Raw genomic sequence first — 19,296 nt, 5'->3', positions numbered from 1 at the left:
CTCCTGTGTCCTTATGAATGAAATAAAAAAAAGAGAATCCAAATTCCTCTTACCTTACAATTCCATTTTCCAATCCCCCAGCAATTACATTGATAGATATTCCCTCAGGCTGGTTGGAGAAAGCCACAGAACAAATAATCTCCCTGCAGTGGACATGTCCAACAAGATCTCCGTTCACCGTCCAGAGTCTGAGGTCACTGCCTCCGCCAGCTAAAAACCCAAATCATCCTGCAGGTTACCCAAAATGTGGCTGTCTCAGAGCCCACCACATTTGGCCCCAGAAGGGCAACCCTGAAGGCCAAACTCATTTGTTTACTGATGAAGTTTGTAGACGACCCATGACTGAAGACTATAAATGAAATTACAACACAAATTGCATAGATCTTGCTTTTTCTTTTTCTTTCCTTTTTTTTTTGAGGCAGAGTCTAACTCTGTCATCCAGGTTGGAGTGCAGTGGTGTGATCTCGGCTCATTGTAACTTCTGCCTCCTGGGTTCAGGAGATTGTTCTGCCTCAGCCTCCTGAGTAGCTGGGACTACAGGTACACACTCCAACACCTGGCTAATTTTTATATTTTTAGTAGAGATGGAGTTTTGCCATGTTGGCCAGGCTGGTCTTGAACTCCTGATCTCATGATCAGCCTGCCTCAGCCTCCCAAAGTACTGGGATTGCAGGCATGATCCACTGCGCCAGGCCAAGTTGCACAGATCTTGATGTATTGATCGAGAGACAAGGACTCGTGAAAAAATTAAAATAAAAAGAAGCAATCTATGATGCAGAGTAACAAGGTAAATTAATAATTTTTGTGTATTTGTAATATTTCAGCATAAGAACTATCAAATATGAATTATGATTGAAAATACTTGGAAAGCTAAACAGTCTCCAAAAAGTAAAGGAAATACTCTGTGAAACCATCTACAAGAGGTGACTTGGCCAGGCATGGTGGCTCACACCTGAATCCTAGTACTTTGGGAGGCCAAGGCGGGTGGATCACCTGAAGTCAGGAGTTCAAGATCAGCCTAGCCAACATGGTGAAACCCTGTCTCTACTAAAAATACAAAAAAAATTAGCCAGGTGTGGTGGTGGGCAGCTGTAGTCCCCACTACTTGGGAGGCTGAAGCAGGAGAATCACTTGAACCCAGGAGATGGAGGTTGCAGTGAGCTGAGATAATGCCACTGTACTCCAGCCTGGGCAACAGAGCCAAGACTGTCTCAAATAAATAAATAAAAAGTGACTTATATGAACTTTTGATGAGGAAACAAAAGGTAGAGTAAAAATTACCTGAGTTTAAGCATAACTCTTAAAAGAAAACGTATTCTGCAGAGCATCTAAGACTAACTCTTATAAAGCAATACCTAATTAAATTAACTTTTTCTTTTCAAAGATTACAGAATAACCAAAAGTTTTCTTTCAGTTTTCTGGGGCTGGGGGAAACATAATTGCCTGCCATGCTTGATAAACAGGGTAGTTTGGGGCCTGATGATGATGTGTCCAGCCTTCTCTGGGGAAATATTCTCATGCTGATGAAGAGGTTAAGGAGGCATGGTAAAGTTTGATGGCATAGTCTCACTGCATTTAATTTTGTCTTTTCATTAACATATTAGTAGAGGCTTTACTTCTCTATTTTATTAAGACAATAAAAATATTTCATATTTTATAGCAAAGAAACATATTAACAATGCTTCTTTATTTAAAAATATGCTAAAGACCATCAAACACCACAGAGCAAAATGCCCAGTGTGTTCCAGCATTATTCACAATAGCCAAGAAGAGGAAACAACCTAAATGTCTATCAACAGATGAATGCATAAACAAAATGTAGTATGTACACGTACACACACACACAGAGAGAGAGAGAGAGAGAGAGAGAGAGACAGAGAGAGAGAGAGAGAAATTTTGTTTAGCCGTAAAAAGGAATGAAGCATGCGACAACATGGATGAACCCTGAAAACATCATGCTAAGTGAAATAAACCAGACACAAAAAGACAGGTACTGTATGATTCCACTTACATAAAATATCTACAATAGGCAAATTCATAGAGACAGAAAGTAGAATAGGGGTTACCAGGGGCTGCAAGGTAAGAGAGGAGGAATGGGGAGCTATTGCTTAATGGTTACAGAGTTTGCTTGAGGTGACAGCAGAATTTATGAAATAGTAGTGGTGGCTGTACAACATTGTTAATGTAATTAATGCCACTGAACTGAATACTTAAAAAATGGTTGGAATGGCAAATTTTATGTTAAATATACATTGACACACACACACACACACACACACACACACACGCCCAATGTTCTACTAAGACTTCCCATTGTAGAACATTGATTAACTATCTAAATATAGCATCAAGATGCAGGAGACTCAGTATCCTTAAGAAATAGAATTAAAGACGATAATATTTTTCACGAATAGGCTACATGCCAACCTTCCTTTTGAATTAAATGTTGGCTAAAATATTTTTTAAAAGATAATTAGATGAGTACTAGTAAGGCTAGAAGGCTCATTAAAGTCACTGGAGACATAAGCATAAAAGATATTGGTGTAGGGATCTGTCACTGTAACCCATAGCTACCGTATGGCTTAATCCTTCAAAATAATAATCCAAATGTGGGCCTGGACTCTGAAGTATGGTGTGGAACTTAGTAGCCAAATAATTATCCTAGTAGCTCACTCAGTATCTTGGGCTACCACAAAACCAAATAACTACTCATCTGCCTACTACTGTATGTATCAAAATTTGAGACAGAAAGTAGAATAGGAGTTACCAGGGGCTGCGAGGTAAGAGAGGAGGAATGGGAAGCTATTGCTTAATGGTTACAGAGTTTGCTTGAGGTGACAGCAGAATTTATGAAATAGTAGTGATGCTTGTACAACATCTGTTACCCAATACCAGACTGCTTGCATGTGTAATTTAACACATCAACTAAAAGTCAGAAACTTAGGCATTCCTGAAAAGGAATTTCTATACACAGTCACGGAAATCAAAATAAATTAAAGAACCACCCCCTGTGAATCTTAGAATATTTTACTAACCTGTCTTGCCATTGGCAACAGAGGACCAAGCTATGTATGTCTTACCTAGTTCGAAGGCATCTTTTTTGATCCAATGACAGAATGGTAAACACACGCACATACACACAAACCCCAGAAATCATCGATCACATTTTCACAGTTTAATACATTTCACATTGTCACTATAAAACCGTATACCATATCCCATCATAAGAACTGAGAAATTATGATCAGGAAGAATGAGGTTGACAATGTAACTTTTGAGAAGATGTTACACATAAAACACAGACATATAATATAGTTGTCCCTAGGCATCTGAGAGGGATTGGTTCCAGGACCCCTGAGGATATCAAAGTCCATGGATGCTCAACTCCCTAATTTAAAATAATATAATATTTGCATATAACCTATGTACATCCTCCTGTAATCTTTAAATAATCTCTAGATTACTTATAATACATAATGCAGTATAAATGCTACATAAATAGTTGTTACACTGTATTGTTTAGGGAATAATAATAATAAAAAAGTCTGTACATATTCAGTATGCAACCATCCATCTTCCTCCCTCAATATTTTCAATCTGAGGTTGGCTGAATCCATGAATGTGAAACCCACAGATACAAAGGGTTGACTATATATATATACACACATATATACATACATATATATACATATATACATATATATACATACACACACACACACATGTAAACATATATATTTTTAATTTTAAGATTACTTGGATGGTATCCAACAAACAGTCAAAATTTTGATAGGTTAAATCTGATAACTTCCTTTCCTTCTTGGCCTATAAGAAAATAGGAGGATGAACTCTAGTCTAGGTCACTAGACATAAGTTTAACTTCTCTTTAAAAAAGTAATTTTAAAAATTATGCTCTCTATATACCAAGTGCTCTTTATGACTTCTTTTTTGTATGTATCAAGAGACCTTTAAAAAGTTGACAAGGCCTTTTTCCTCAAACTGGAAAAAAGTTTTACCCATTACTCTATTATATTGTATGCTGCCCAGGGACACCTGAATACCCTACTAGTGAGTTGGTAATTGCAGCAAAAATAATTTTGTTTCAAATTCCCATATGACTAGCTGATATAATATCACAGATATAAGTCTCTACTGGCAGCAGTAAAGTAATTAACTTTACAAAATTCAACTCCCTCAGGATCAGTCCTAAATTTCAAACATTGGCAAAACAAGAAAGTAGAGAACTCTACATAAATAATCATTGTTATTTCCCCAGCATCTCTCTTGATATGACACACTAAAAGCTGCTAATATACTAATCAAGAAAGAACAATTAGCAAAATCATCAATCATTTGCATACATTTGTACTACCAAAGTCAACTTTTTAAGATCTTTTCCCTTAGTTATAACCATTAGAAAATAAAATTGTTTTCATGACATTATTTTATGACTGGGGGCTAAGACTTGCAAAAATTCTTTCATATCTGAAATCTAATCATGACTGAAGATATTACTTCTCTTGAGTACAAGAATAAATGAATGTTTTGTAGAAACAGCAATAACAAAACCCTAAGAAGTATCTGTGGTATAATGAAAAATAAATATTTAGTCTTTGTCCCTGGTTCCTGGGACAGAGCCCCTAGAGCCCTTGGAATTTACTGTCGTTATGCTGATGAGATGACTCACGGTGGGGAGGGCTACAGAGCTTCAGTCTACAGGCTGGCCACCAGAAGAACCAACCGCATGATTGAGGATTGAAACTTCCAGATATCCCCAAACTCCCACGCCCACCTCCTAGTGAGGCAGGAGAACAGGATCTGGAGGCAAGGAACCTAAGGCTGTTTCACACTGACTTTCTAGCACTAAATTGAAAGGAAAACCCTAACTTTCCAGCCTAAAGAACAAAAGGACCAGAGGCCACTCCCTTTGCAAAACCCCCATGTTTTCTTCACTGGCAGATGGGAAATTGGCTGTCTGCAACCAATCAGATTGACTGTGGGTTGAGTCTTCGTTTGCAACTTCCTAACTTCACCTTAGTCTCTGATTGGTTGCAAAAAGCAATCAAATGTTTGCACTGGAGTGTGACCTTTGTAACTCCGTTTCAGCCTCTGCTTGGTGGCTTTAGGTAACAGATCAGAATGATTGTAGGCTACCACTTCATTCACATGAGGGGAGCAGGAAGTGGCCAACGGGAAACCTCCAGGGGTTACTTGGACCAAGAAGATTCTGTATCTGGGCCCTTGAGTGGCTGCTCAGGTCTGCTCCCACACTGCGGAGTGTACTTTCATTTTCAATAAATTCCTGCTTTTGTTCTTTTGTTGCTTCATTTTCTTTGCTTTGCTGGGCGTTTTGTCCAATTCTTTGTTCAAAACACCAAGAACCTGGACAACTTTCAGTCAAGACCCTCTACCAGTGACACTGGGAGGAGAGAGGGGCTGCAGACTGACCTATGTAACAAAACCTCCATAAAAATCCCTGAACAACAAGGTTAGGAGCAGTTCTGGGTTGGTGAACATAACTGTGTGCTAGAAAGTGGTGCACTCCAGCTCCACAACCCTGACTCCAGGAGGACAGACACTCCAGCACTCAGGACACTTCCAGACCTGGCCCTGTGCACCTCTTCACTAGTGTTCATTTCTATCCTTTATAATAAGCACATAATTTATAATGAGTATATAAGTTAAGTATAAATAGTGTTTCACCGAGTTTTATGAGTTATTCTAGCAAACTACTGAACATGAGGATGGGAGTCATGGCAGCCCCCAAATTTGCAAACTTCTAGTGTCACAACTGAACTGCACTGCTGGACACCCAGTTGGTGTCAGAGAATTGTTGGTGTCTGGAAAAACACCATACATTTTGTGTTAGAAAAAAAACAATGTAAAAAACGCAAGCGAAGGAGAGAGGACTGCCCACGACAGGTATGTCCAACACTGAATGGACAGAAAGAAGCAAACAGTTTCTCAAAGGATCCTGTCCATCTTAAGACTCTTAAAAATAGAAACGCAAACGGAAAATTCATGAGTTTTCTGATTGTTCTTTCTGCTGGATGCATTAGTTTCTAACATGTATATATATTAAAACAACAAAAGAAATAAGACTCTTGATTAGTTGATATATTTTTGTCATGTAATTTTTAAGGCAAATTATACTTCCATTTACTATTCTTTATATTGCTCTCTCTCTGAAACTAGAAGACATGTATTCAAGCTGGGCATCTGCTGAGGCTCTTCATTTAGTCAGGAATGTTAAATAAAATTTATGGGAGGCCAATGTTTTGCACTGAGCTCCTGCACTAGGCAGATCAAATCCGAATGGGGTAGTCATTTGTGCGAGGTGACACATAATCAAACTAAACTTGGAAATGGGCCAGTTTTCCAAAAAACAGGAGATTCACAGCAATCAATCATAGGGGATGCCAGCTGAGCTGGCATGATACGGAAGTCCTTTCTGCTTTAATCCTCTAAGGAAAGTAACTGTGAAACGATCAATCTGAGTTTTGTTCCTTGTTTCTGCTTTCTTCAGCTTTTTCTGCCTGTAAAACCTACCGCCTCTGCTCAGCCTACTGGGGTACCTTTCTATTTCAGAGATGGAATGCTGCCTGATTCACGAATCATTAATAAAAGTCAATTCAATTTTTCAACTCAATTTGTTAAAATTTTGTTCTTTCACAGGAGGAAGGTGACAAAGTTAATAGTTACAAAGCAGAAGCAAAAAAGGGGAGAAAAGTCAAAACCAAGAAAACTCAAACAATTACGTAACAATAATTTGCTTAGCTTAACATGTACTGAAATGCAATTTTACATATATGCAGCCTCTCTCTCCTCCCAGTGTCACTGGTAGAGGGTCTTGACTGCAAGTTGTCCAGGTTCTTGGTGTTTTGAACAAAGAATTGGACAAAACGCCCAGCAAAGCAAAGGAAAATAGTTAAATTATGACAATACTAACCTCTGCACAAGCTGAGGCCTAAATTGATGAACTCAGTCACAGACCTTATTGTATTTCAATAGACATATACGCTATCACCAAAGTATTTAGATATGGCTGGGCCCTGAGAGAACAGCTGGACCTAGGAGGTAACCACTGGCCGAATGCACTGTTAGAGCACCGGCCAGCCCTGTGTTTAGGGTTGGAGCAAGCTCACCTGAATCACATACAGTAGCAATGTCACCTGAGGTTTCACTGGCAGAGACAGCTGTGACAGGGCTTTTATGTCCTGCCAGACTTTGTACATAGCATAACCTGAAAGACAAAAGACATGAATTTGTATGTGATCATTAAATATACTTATATTCTCTTATTTTGTACTGCTTTTTCTCAGTCTATATACCTATTATATATAAGGCATACATGTTTTGCTATCTGACTGTTTGACTTCAATAAAATATAAAGGTAATCTTGCTACCTTTAAGCATGCATTTCATGGTTAAAATTATTATAATGTAAAGATATTATTTTGGTGCATCTATTTCATGTAGTAAAAATGGACATATTAAAAATAGCTGTGTTTGAGTTGGAGACCTCCTTCCGTACCTGTTTAAATCCCATATGATGCAGGTTCCGTCTCTGCTCACACTTATCAGTATACTGTACGGTTTGCAAACAAATAAACTGGTTATCTCTTCTGTGTGACCATAGAGATGTATCTGAGTCTCCATTTCTATCTCTGATGGCTGAAATTTAAAAATTAAGTATAAGATAAAAATCACAACAAAAAGTATTCTAGTACAGCATCTCAGAAATAAAACAACCAAAGTGACTCCAAAGGTCATTCTTCAATCCTATTCAGAGTAAAACAAAGAAAAATTAAAAAATTTTTAATTCCTCATAATTTCAACTTATATGCTTTTCATTTTTGTCTACTCATGTCCAATTTATATTCAAATATACATGTGCTTTTATAGTTGTAATATTGCCACAAAAAATTTCCTATTTTATATTTTACATATTCTCCCAAGAGCATTTCCCAATTTTAATATTGTCTTCAAAATAATTTTAACCATTACATTCAATAGTACACCATAATTTACAAATATTCTTCATTGATAGACATTGAAAGTTATTTCTGTTTTTTCCAAATTGTAGATAATACCATAAATTCTTCATGCACAAAAGGTTTTTAGTAGATTAGAGGACAGACCTTTGGGCAATAAAGTTTTTTAAGAAGAAATGCTTCTGTAAAAAAAAAAAAAAAGCTTTGTTCCTTTTCTGAATTATTTCTTTGGAATAAATTTCCAAAATTTTACTAGTGGGTCTGTGAATGTTAATAATTTTACAGTTCTTGACAGTATACTTTAAGAAGGTATCATACAAATTGGTGATGTTACCAATGGTGATGGGCCCTAATACCACCAATACTCATCAGCAGCTACTGATTGACTTTTTAAATCAAAGCTTGCAAACTGGTGCTCTGAGGTCCACATTGGCTCACGGATACTAGATATCCACATAGGTTTGACTCTTGCTTTCTTTGTTAGGTTAACTATTATAAAGCATTTCAATATTTTCCCTTCAAAAATATAGAAAAGTAGAAAGAATAAGTATAATAAAGAGCTATATACTGACTACCCAGTTAAATAAATCTTAACATTTTATATTATCAATTTATTTTATCTTAAAATTTTTTTTTGAGACATAGTTTCACTCTGTGCCCAGGATGAAGTGCAGTGGCACAATCTTGGTTCACCAAAACTTCTGCCTCTCGGGTTCAAGTGATTCTCCTGCCTTAGCCTCCTGAGTAGCTGGAATTACAGGCATGCACCACCACGCTCAGCTAATTTTTTGTATTTTTAGTAGAGACGGTGTTTCTCCATGTTGGCCAGGCTGGTCTCAAACTCCTGAACTCAGGTGATCCACCCACCTCGGCCTCCCAAAGTGCTGGGATTACAAGGCATGAGCCACTGCGCTCAGCCATCAGTTTACTTTTTAAATAAAGCAGTAAGCATTGTACATTTAATTTGTATACTGTCCTGTGTCCTATTTCTCCTCTCTTGTCAGAAGTTGTAACTACTCTAGATTATGTATTTATGTCTATGTAAGTTTTTATACTTCCGTTATGTTCTATGGCCATAACAACATATTGTATAATACATACATGTATCATATTGCATTTTATGTTTATACATTTTAAACTTTTTTTTTTGAGATGAAGTTCACTCTTTTGTTCAGGCTAGAGTGCAATGGCAGGATCTTGGCTCACCGCAACATTTGCCTTCCAGTTTCAAGTGATTCTCCTGCCTCAGCCTTCCGAGTAGATGGGATTTACGGGCGCCTCCCACCATGCCTGGCTGATTTTTGTATTTTTAGTACAATGGGGTTTCACCACATTGGCCAGGATGGTCTTGAACTCCTGACCTCATGATCTGCCCACCTGGCCTCCCAAAGTGCTGGGATTATAGACATGAACCATCACACCCAGCCAAACAAATGGTATTATTTTTTAGGTATCTTCGGTGTCTTGCCTTTTTCTCAAAAACACCATTGTTTCTGAAATACATCTGTGCTGATATGTTAGGTATAGCATATCTATCTTAGCTGCTATATAGTCCAGTTACATATTTTTATATACATAAAAATACATATTTTACATTTAAAGAATCAAAAGACCAGGCAGTACCAGGCTCACATTGTTCCTTGGAACAACTGGCTTGAGCTGTGTAGCAACTGCCTGTTAAGCTAGAGCATGTGACCTTCAACTGAAAACAATCACAGCGAACAGGTCAGCTTTAAACAAGAGCAAGCAAGAGTCACAGGCCTGGATCCCTAGGCCCTCCCTTTAGAACCATTCTGGCTCTCCAACTGTGACCATCCCCATAGCCAGGAGTCTGCAGAGCCACTGGGATATGCCCATAACCCATGTCAGAGCATGCTCTGAGGCATGTAGGACCAAGGAATTCCCTGCTCAAAAGTCCCTTGCTTTTCTGCTTGGGTTCTGCAGCACTGAGTTTGTGATTTGGCCCCACTCTAAATCTTTGAAAATTTTCTAAGTTTCAAGTGGTGATTAAGTTTGCTTTAAAATGATATTTATTTTATTATAACTAAGTTTGAACTATTTCGTAAAGTCATTTTCTTAACTGTATTTTTTTGTGCCTGGTTTTATGTATTTGTCACTACATTAAAAATTTATTTGTAGAAATTCCTCTATTTGTGGAACAGAATGCCAGTAACTCCCTTGTTTCTGCCAGGTGACACCGACCACCGCACCAGTCTGGGGCCACCTTAATGCAAAGGGAAATCTTTGAGGACCCTAGAGAACCTAGGGAATTCCAACCTAGGATATAACTCCATGCAAGGGTTCTCCCATGCAACTCATTTTCATTCTGAGAGTGCAGCCCATTAGGGACCAGCCTTTTGGAGGCAGGCTCTCTTGGCACTCCCCAGCTTGCTTAGTTCCTGGGTGCTGTTTTCCATTTCTTCTACAGAGGCTGTCCAAGGAAAATCTCAGTGTTTCAGGATTGACAATGTCCTCAAGGCTAAAGCTCCTTCCTGCTTATTTACCTCTCTGACTTGGTAGTTTCCTACTAGTTTACCAGATCTTCAATGCTTCAATTTATATATATATATATATGTATGTGTGTGTATATAAATATATGTGTGGGTGTGTGTATATATATACACACAAAACTAAGACCACAAAACTAAGACCAAAATAAAAATGTATTTTATCAGCATATGTTTACATTATATTAAAATATATACTAATAAGTTACATTAAAACATGAATATATTTTATAAAGACATGTTTCTGTATATGTATTTTATCTAGTCTTAGTTGTTTCAGGGAGGGTTATTCTGAACAATTTTTTTAAGAAACAGGAAATCTCTTTTTGGCCATTGACCATGATCAGCCACCTGCCATGTGGCAGAACCTGCCACCATGCCTGGCTAATTTTTGTTTATTTTTGCTTTTTGAGACACGGTCTTACTCTATCACCTAGGCTGCAGTGTAGTGGTGTGATTATAGCTCACTGTAGCCTCAAACTCCTGGGCTTAAGTGATCCTCCCATCTCACCCTCCTCAATAATAGGACTACAGGTGTGTACTACCATGTCCAACTACTTTTGAAATTTTTTTTGTGGAGATGGGGTCTTCCTATGCTGCCCAGGCTGTTCTCAAACTCTTGGCTTCAAGTGTTTGGACAGTCCTCCCACCTGGGAAGGCCTCCCAAAATGCTGGGATTACAGGTATGAACCACTGTGACTGGCCCACAGATATTTTTAATAAGGACAAACAAGTGATTTTCTTTTTTTTTTTTTTTTTGAGACGAAGTCTTGCTCTGTGGCCCAGGCTGGAGTGCAATGGCGCGATCTTGGCTTACTGCAACCTCTGCCTCTCGGGTTTAAGCGATTCTCCTGCCTCGGCTTCCTGAGTAGCTGGGATTACAGGTGCCTGCCACCATGCCTGGCTAATTTTTGTATTTTTAGTAGAGACAGGGTTTTCCCCATGTTGGCCAGGCTGGTCTCAAACTCCTGACCTCAGGTGATCTGCCCACCTCAGCCTCCCAAAGTGTTGGGATTACAGGTGTGAGCTACCACACCTGGCCTACAAGTGATTTTCATATTTCAGAGTGAGAGAGGTAATGTGGAATGTGAATCAATCCATTCATTGATTTATCCAACAAACACTGCCGAATATCCCCTACTGTGTACCTGTCACTGAACTAGGAGCTGGGGATACAGAGTTCCCTTCCGAGAGCCCCATGGCAGTAAGGAGTGAGAGCTACCAAAGAGGATTTTTACAGAGAACTCCAGAGACCCACAGATGGGTCACTTCCTCAGACTGGGGACAGGGAGTGAAAGCAGGATTCCCTGGGAGATGCCATATGAGCAGAAGTTTTGAAGAACTGGCAGAAATTACTCAAAGAAAATTCTGTCTGTCTGTCTAAGGGCACTCTGGGCTAAGAAAACAGCATGTGTGAGGGAAAGGAGATATGAGAGAAAGTGGCATTGCCAATGTTATTGGGAGCAGGGTAGGCAGGGAGCAGGAAGAATCAGGGTGGTGAGCTAGAGGGGATGGTGAGGCAGAGGGGTCAGAGCACAGAGTCTGGTGTGTGATGCCTAGCAACCTACATTTTAACCCCCAAGCAATAAGTGGTCACTGAAGTGTTTGGGGCAGGAGAATGGGATGCAGTCGGCATTCAGGAAGGCCATCATGGAGCCTGCAAGGAGATTCAACTTCCAGGGACATGAGACTGGGGGGCCAGGACACCAGTGAGAAGGTAATGGAGGGATCCGGGCAGGATGCAGAGGGCTGAGCTGGGGCAATGGACAGAAGGACATCTGGAGGAGACAGGTTTGACTCTTTTCTATTTATTCTGCCAAGAATTGCTGTGATTCTTCAATCCAAAATTTAAGTTTTAACTGTGGGGAAATCTCAGTCATCATCTCTTCAAGTTGTGCCTTTCTCCTCTTCTCTCATTCTGTAACTACTTACCACATTTGCTCTCATTCTAGCCCTTATATCCCTTTTTTCCTCATTTTTTTCTTTATCTTTCTATTTTATATTCTGTGTAATTTTTTTCAGGTCTGCCTTTCAGTTCATTAATTCTATGATCTGCTATTTAACTAGCTGTTTCAATGTATCAGCTGTGACACCTTGGACAGATTACAAGAAGGATTAACTCTGTGTTTCAGTAGTCTCGTGTAAAAATGAAGATAATGACAAAACCTATATCAAAGGATTATTATGAAGATTTAAAGTGTGGCTCATGTCTGTAATCCCAGAACTTTGGGAGGCTGAGGCAGGAAGACTACTGAGCCCAGAAGCTCGAGAACAGCCTGGGTAACATAGTCAGAACCCATCTCTAGAAAAAATTTAAAAAGTAGTAGGGCATGGTGGTGTGTGCCTGTAGCCCAAGCTACTGGCAGGGGGTGGGGGATGGGGATGAGGTTGGAAGATCACTTAAGCCTGGGAGGTTGAGGCTACAGGAAGCCATGATTGTGCCACTGTACTCCAGCATGGGTGATAGGGCAAGATACCTTATGCTCAAGAAGAAAAAGAGAAAGAGAAGAGTAACAAGGACAGGGAAGGTGCCTTAACTCAGGAGGCCGCTGGCCCACACAGAGAGGAAGCACCAGAGAAGCATGTGGCAGGCAAGCAATGAGAAGCACGCTGTGCAGCCTCAGGAAGCCCACAGCAGGCACCACAGATGCAGGAGAGGCCACGAGCCAGGTGGGAGATGAGGAAGGAAAGTACCAGACAACCTGGGGCTGGAACACAATGCACAGCTCTTAGAATAAGATCATCCTCGCATCTGCTTTATGCTTAAGAGTCAATAGTTAAAACCACAGAAATTTTGTCAGATGAAAGAATACAGAGAAGAATAAAGATATGTGAGCCAAAAACTAATACATAAGAATATGTAAAGCGCTTACAACAATGCCTAATACAAAGTAAGCCCTCAGTAAATATTAACTATTATTTTATCATGTCATTTCTAGAAGTTCTGTTTTATTTTTTTCCACACCTACTTTGTTTTCCTTCAGTGTCCCAATTTTAGACAGAACAACGACCTCCAATTCACTTAGTACAGATTAGTGAGTTACCTCAACATCAAAACTAAAATGAGGTTAGTGTTCTACTTGATAAGTTACAAATCTGGTCTCCTTGGGCCACTATTTTCCTCAAGTTTTAGGCCATTCTCCTACTAACCGTGCCAATCCCATTTATTATTGTAAAAAATATGTCAGCAGAAACAGAGTACAGATTTATTTACTCTGTGAAATGAGTAACAGCTATGGGTAAACACAACATAGGGCCCCTAATAGTAGCATTGGATACTTTTTAATAAACTCTGCACTTTGAAATGACTGCAAAGGCTAATATTGCTAGACAATTCACTGATGGTTCAGAAAATAATTTCCAGTGGGTAGAGCAGGACTCTTGTGCTGGCGCCTTCTTTTAAATATTGTTCTTGAATGAAGTAATACTACCTTGTAGAAGCTGCATATATATTCTATTACCCTCAAGTTAGAGAACAGATATATAGCTGCTCACTTATATGAGGATGATGTGGCCACGTAACTTGCTTGGTGACAGAATAATCTGAGAGCAACTATTTTAATATCAGTTATCATGTTTAGAAGATATTCTCCCCTAACATTTAAATGGCTTCGAGGTAACAATCCCATATACCAAGTCAACTTATCATCATTACCGAGAATGCATTTTAGAAGACTTTATCTTGGGTGCTTCAACAGAAACAGTGCTCAAAGTCAGATATGCTTACTGGCTATGGAAGGTATTTCATAAGATCCCCTTGAAAGTATTTTCAAACAAGGATTTGGCCACATCCTATGTGGCACTTAGCTGGAGAGTCCATCTTTTGTCTGTGTTAAAGACAACCTAAAGGAGGACATGAACATTTTAAAAACCATGACATTCAGTGGGTCGGGAAAGTTGCAGAACAAAAACTGGTGAACATGAGGTGTCTCCTGCTAACCTCACAGGTTCAGGGTCAGAACCGCAACTTCAGAGATGCCAGAATAGTGACACGGTGCTTGGGAAAAAGCAACAACAATGTCTACAAATACCCAGGTAATCTCCCCTCAAAACGAACTGATAAAACTACACTACTAAGTTAGATTTTTTGATACTGCTTAATGGTAACTATTAATCTCATGATTTCATTACCTAATATTTAGGTTAAAAAATCCTACAAAAATAAGCTGAAAAATCTGCTTTAAGGCAAATATATAACTGAGGAAAGATAAGCAACATAAGCCTTCACAAGTATGTCATGACCTCAAAACTAAAAGAAGTATATGTCTTGCAGTATTTAAATTATAATAGTTATATTTGTTCTGCTTTCTCAAAGCTATTCTGTGCACAAATACTCCTATAGTGACAGCTTAACCTTTTATTTAAACCTGTACTGCACACTGTGTTAGTGCATAAATAAAAATGGAGAAGCAGGGAAAACTAAGAACAAGGCTGCTCAATGTATTGGCAAAGCAAAAGGAAATAAAAAGCAAAAGATAAAGCCAGTTTTTTAAAAACGTGTCTGTCATGGTACAAAATGATCCAAGTGCACAAGCAGACAACTTCCCCAGCAGCAGGTTTAGAATAGATTTCTAGGAGAAAGAAAGGGGAGCTCAGAAGATTAAAGGCAATGGCAGTGTGAATATTATAGATGTTATAAAATTAACATTCATTTTAAGCCTTTGGGAATCAAAAGGTGACAAAAGGAGACATTCAAAAAATTATGACACTTATACTCTCTGCTTATATCCTTTTTTTAAATTTCAGACAGGTCTCGCTCTGCCACCCAGGCTGAGTGCAGTGGTGTGATCACAGCTTACTGCTGTGATCCTCCTAACTCAGCCTCCCTTGTAGCTGAGACCACAGGCACACACCAACATGCCTGACTAATTTTTTTATTTTTGTTTTTTGGTAGAGACAATTTCAAATTCCTGGGCTCAAGCGATACTCTTGCCTTGGCTCCCAAAGTGCTGGGACCCACAGGTGTGAACCACTGCACCCTGCCTGGATTCTTTAGCATTCTTTTTATCATATCATATAAGAAGCCCATCACTGGCCTCAATCTAGTTTTCCTGCCCTGCTTTTGTCATTCTTCCCGAGCACATTACATTCTAAACTACACAGAAAAGTATTTGCCACCTCCAAAATCCGTATGCCTTTGATTCCAGGATGTTGTGTAAACTATTTCCTCTGCCTGAAATGTTCTTTCTTCTTTCCTTCACTTACAGTAGATTGATCCTTTAAGATCCAGCTAAGTATAACTCATCAGGCTCTCTGATGTCTGGATGTCCTTCTTCTGTGGTCCTCTAGCCTCAGTGTGAGCCTTTCTTAGAACACACACTCCATTGTTCTGCCTCCTTAACCTGCCCTTCTCTTCTTCTTGCCTGGATCACTGTGGTGGCCTTCTCACTGGTGTCCTGGCTCCCAGTCTCATACCCTTGGAAGTGTTTCTCCTTGCAGGCTCTGCAGTGGTCTCCCCTAAAATTTTGATTGGATCATATAACTCCTACTGAAACCATCTTAATGGCTCCTTAGACTAAGCGATAGAAACAGAATGTGGTCACATCTATACCCCAGGGACCATGCAAAGAAACTTAACAAGAGTCCAAAAGGAATAACCTCGGAAAGGAAAGTAAGAACTGGCTGGGTGCAGTGGCTCACACCTATAATCCCAGGACTTTGGGAGGCCAAGGCAGGCGGATCACATGAGGTCAGGAGTTTGAGACCAGCCTGACCGACATGGCAAAACCCTGTCTCTACTGAAAATATAAAAATTAGCTGGATGTGGTGGTGGGTATCTGTAATCCCCACTACTCAGGAGGCTGAGGCAGGAAAATTGCTTGACTCCAGAAGGCAGAGGTTGCAGTGAGCTAATATTGAGCCATTGCAGTCCAGCCTGGGTGACACAGCAAGACTCCATTTCAAAAGAAAAGAAAAGAACAAATACAAGTTTCATCCAGTAAAACAGATTTAATACTTAGAAAATTGTAATGAAAAAAATGCACAGTGAAAATTCTAGATCAGAATGATTATTACTGGATTACAAACTAAACTTGCCACTTATCCTCCACTGCACCACAGGCAGTTGATTCAAGAAACAAAAACAGGCCAGGCATGGTGGCTCATGCCTGTAAACTCAGCACTTTGGGAGGCTAAGGCGGGAGGATCACTTGAAGCCAGGAGTTTGAGATCAGCCTGGTCAACATGGCAAAACCCCATCTCTACTAAAAATACAAAAATTGGCTGGGTGTTGTGGTGCACGCCTGTAGTCTCAGCTACTTAGGAGGCTGAGGCACAATAATCGATTGAACCCAGGAGGTGGAGGTTGCAGTGAGCTGAGATCACGCCACTGCACTCCAGCTTAGGCAACAGAAGGAGACTCTGTCTCAAAACACAAAGAAAAACTAAATAACACAATCCAAAAACCCCAATAACAGTAAATTAAAAGAAGCATTGCATAATGTCTTATTTTCTTCACTGTTTTACGATTCAACTCCAAAATCCTGGGAATTCAGTGAATGGCTAAAAAATGAAATTTCTTCCAGTAAGTGGTACAAATCCAGACTACTTAGGTTTTGCTGTCATTTAATTTACCCAGAGGGTATGGGAATGTTGGACATTAGGGTTTCTAAGCTTTCAAACTGATAGAATCTTAGTATACTCCTAAGCATTCAGGTTTATACTGCAAATATAGGTAAGCACCAAAATGTCATTTGAAAGCCTAAATACAAAACAGATCATAACTCAAAATACTGTCTCTGAAACAGAAAAATAGGACTATCAAAATTGTTTTTGGGTGGGTGCAGTGGCTCACACCTGTAATCCCAGCGCTTTGGGAAGCCAAGGTGGGTGGATCACGAGGTCAAGAGATTGAGACCATCCTGGCCAACATGGTGAAACCCCATCTCTACTAAAAAAAACACACAAAAATTAGCTGGGTATAGTGGTGTGTGCCTGTAGTCCCAGCTACTTGGGAGGCTGAGGCAGGAGAACTTCTTGAATCCAGTAGGTGGAGGCTGCAGTGAACTGAGATTGCACCACTACACTCCAGCCTAGCCAGACTGGTTAGACTCAGTTTCAAAAAAAAAAAAAGTGTTTTCAAGATTTTTCATAATCCTAATAAAACCCTAAAGAATTTTAAGACCTAATGTAGGGAGAAGATTAAAGGCATAAACATTTTAAGTTAATCTTATGCAAAATGAATTATATTTCATAAAGGTTTTCTTCCCCTCATTGACAAAGTCCCATACTACCCACACAGAAGGCCCAGAACCTACCGTGCTGCTTGTAAATCTGTTTGTGTAGGCTGTGATGACACCGCATTTGCTTCCAGTAAACAGCTGGCAGCTGTCAGGTACCCAAGCACAACTAGTCACCTTTGAAAAAGGACAAGTCAAAGATTACCATGTTTTAAAAGCATGAAAAATGCTTCTACTTTTCTGACAACTATTTTTTTAAATCTCAAAAATTTTAGGTAAACATTTACTTGAAAATATTAGAAAGGTGTCAGATATAATAATACTCTAACTTTGGAGGAGGACTCAACATGGCGCTGTGAGAACAACCCAGGATTGGAGCTCTCTTTGAGTCCGTGGAGAGGTGAGTCAGAGCTGCATTTCCAGACTGATCTTTGTTGCCCACGGAACGGGGAGATTCCCAAATATAGGGGAGATGCTGGACGCCTGGCAGTGCCTCTGCCTGGCGAAGCCGGCAGCCAGGGTGGTGGTGGCCGGCCCTGCCCATCGCTCCCCACAGGGCGCGCTTGTCTGGGTGCCCTGTTGAGCCGGCAACCTGAGACTTGAGAGGGCTGGACTTGAGACTGAACGAGACTTGGACAGTGGGCCCGCCCAGGGGATTGCAGGGACAGAGCGTCTGGGGTAGCCCAGTGGGACGAACAAGACCACGATTTCAAGCGATCCCTGTGCAGGCGGTCCGAGACGCTCTGTGGGGGAGGGGCGTCCACCATTACCAAGGCAACCCGCCCCAACTGAGATACACGCCCACTGCTGAGGCAGCCAGCCGTTGCCGAGGCAACCCGTCCCTACTGAGATACACGCCCACTGCTGACGCAGCCTGCCGTTGCCGAGGCAACCCGCTACAACAGAGAGACTCCGCCTCAGGGTGTGGCGGAGACCACAGCAGAACAGCAGAGCCTGCCCTAACAGGGCGAGCCTCACAACAGCAGGGCGGAGCCTCGGCAGGCAAACAGTGGCTAGTCTGCCTCCTAGCTGGGCAGGACACCTCAATGAACATCCAAAAATAAAGCCCAAACCCCCCAACACAGGGCATATGAGAAAAAAAGGGTTTTTTTAATGAGCTCTGTTGCAGCAGAATCAAACATAGCAGCCTAACAGCCCTGAATGAACAACAGAGATCACAGCTCAGAAATTGAGCTCCTATAAAGTACAGACTGTCTCCTCAAGCAGCTCCCTGACCCCTCTATATCCAAAAGACTGACATTTGGCAGGCATCATTCTGGGACAAAGATAGCAGAAAAATAAACTGGTAGCATCCCTCACTGTGCCACAGCTGCTAGAGCTGCACCCCAGACAAGCAGGGCCTGGAGCGGACCTCAGCAGTCGTACAGCGAAGGGGCTAGACTGGTAGAAGGAAAACCAAGTAACAGAAATACTTCATCATCAACAATCTGGGTGTCCACTCAGAGACCCAATCGAAAGGTCAGCAACTACGCAGACGACAAGTGGATAAATCCACAAAGATGGGAAGAAACCAGCGAAAAAAGGAGGAAAACACCCGAAACCAGAACACCTCGCCTCCTAGAAAGGACCAAAACTCCTCACCAGCAAGGGAACAAA

At 40.5% G+C, this 19,296-nt stretch overlaps 1 protein-coding gene across 1 annotated transcript in view; it reads right to left on the bottom strand.

The window, feature by feature from the left end:
• Positions 1 to 19,296, bottom strand: part of LYST (lysosomal trafficking regulator) — a 217,894-nt gene that overhangs the window by 3,368 nt on the left and 195,230 nt on the right. The window contains exons 48-51 of the mRNA XM_002760888.6: positions 17,758 to 17,856; positions 7,535 to 7,674; positions 7,146 to 7,243; positions 54 to 210 (exon numbers count right to left, since the gene is read on the bottom strand). Coding sequence (XP_002760934.3) covers positions 54 to 210; positions 7,146 to 7,243; positions 7,535 to 7,674; positions 17,758 to 17,856 — 494 coding nt within the window. The remainder of the gene's footprint in view (positions 1 to 53; positions 211 to 7,145; positions 7,244 to 7,534; positions 7,675 to 17,757; positions 17,857 to 19,296) is intronic.

This window comes from Callithrix jacchus, chromosome 19, assembly GCF_049354715.1.
Source record: "Callithrix jacchus isolate 240 chromosome 19, calJac240_pri, whole genome shotgun sequence".
Classification (NCBI taxonomy): Eukaryota; Metazoa; Chordata; class Mammalia; order Primates; family Cebidae; genus Callithrix; species Callithrix jacchus.
Note: the sequence above shows the minus strand (reverse complement) of the source record. Positions and strands in the feature narration are given on the sequence as shown.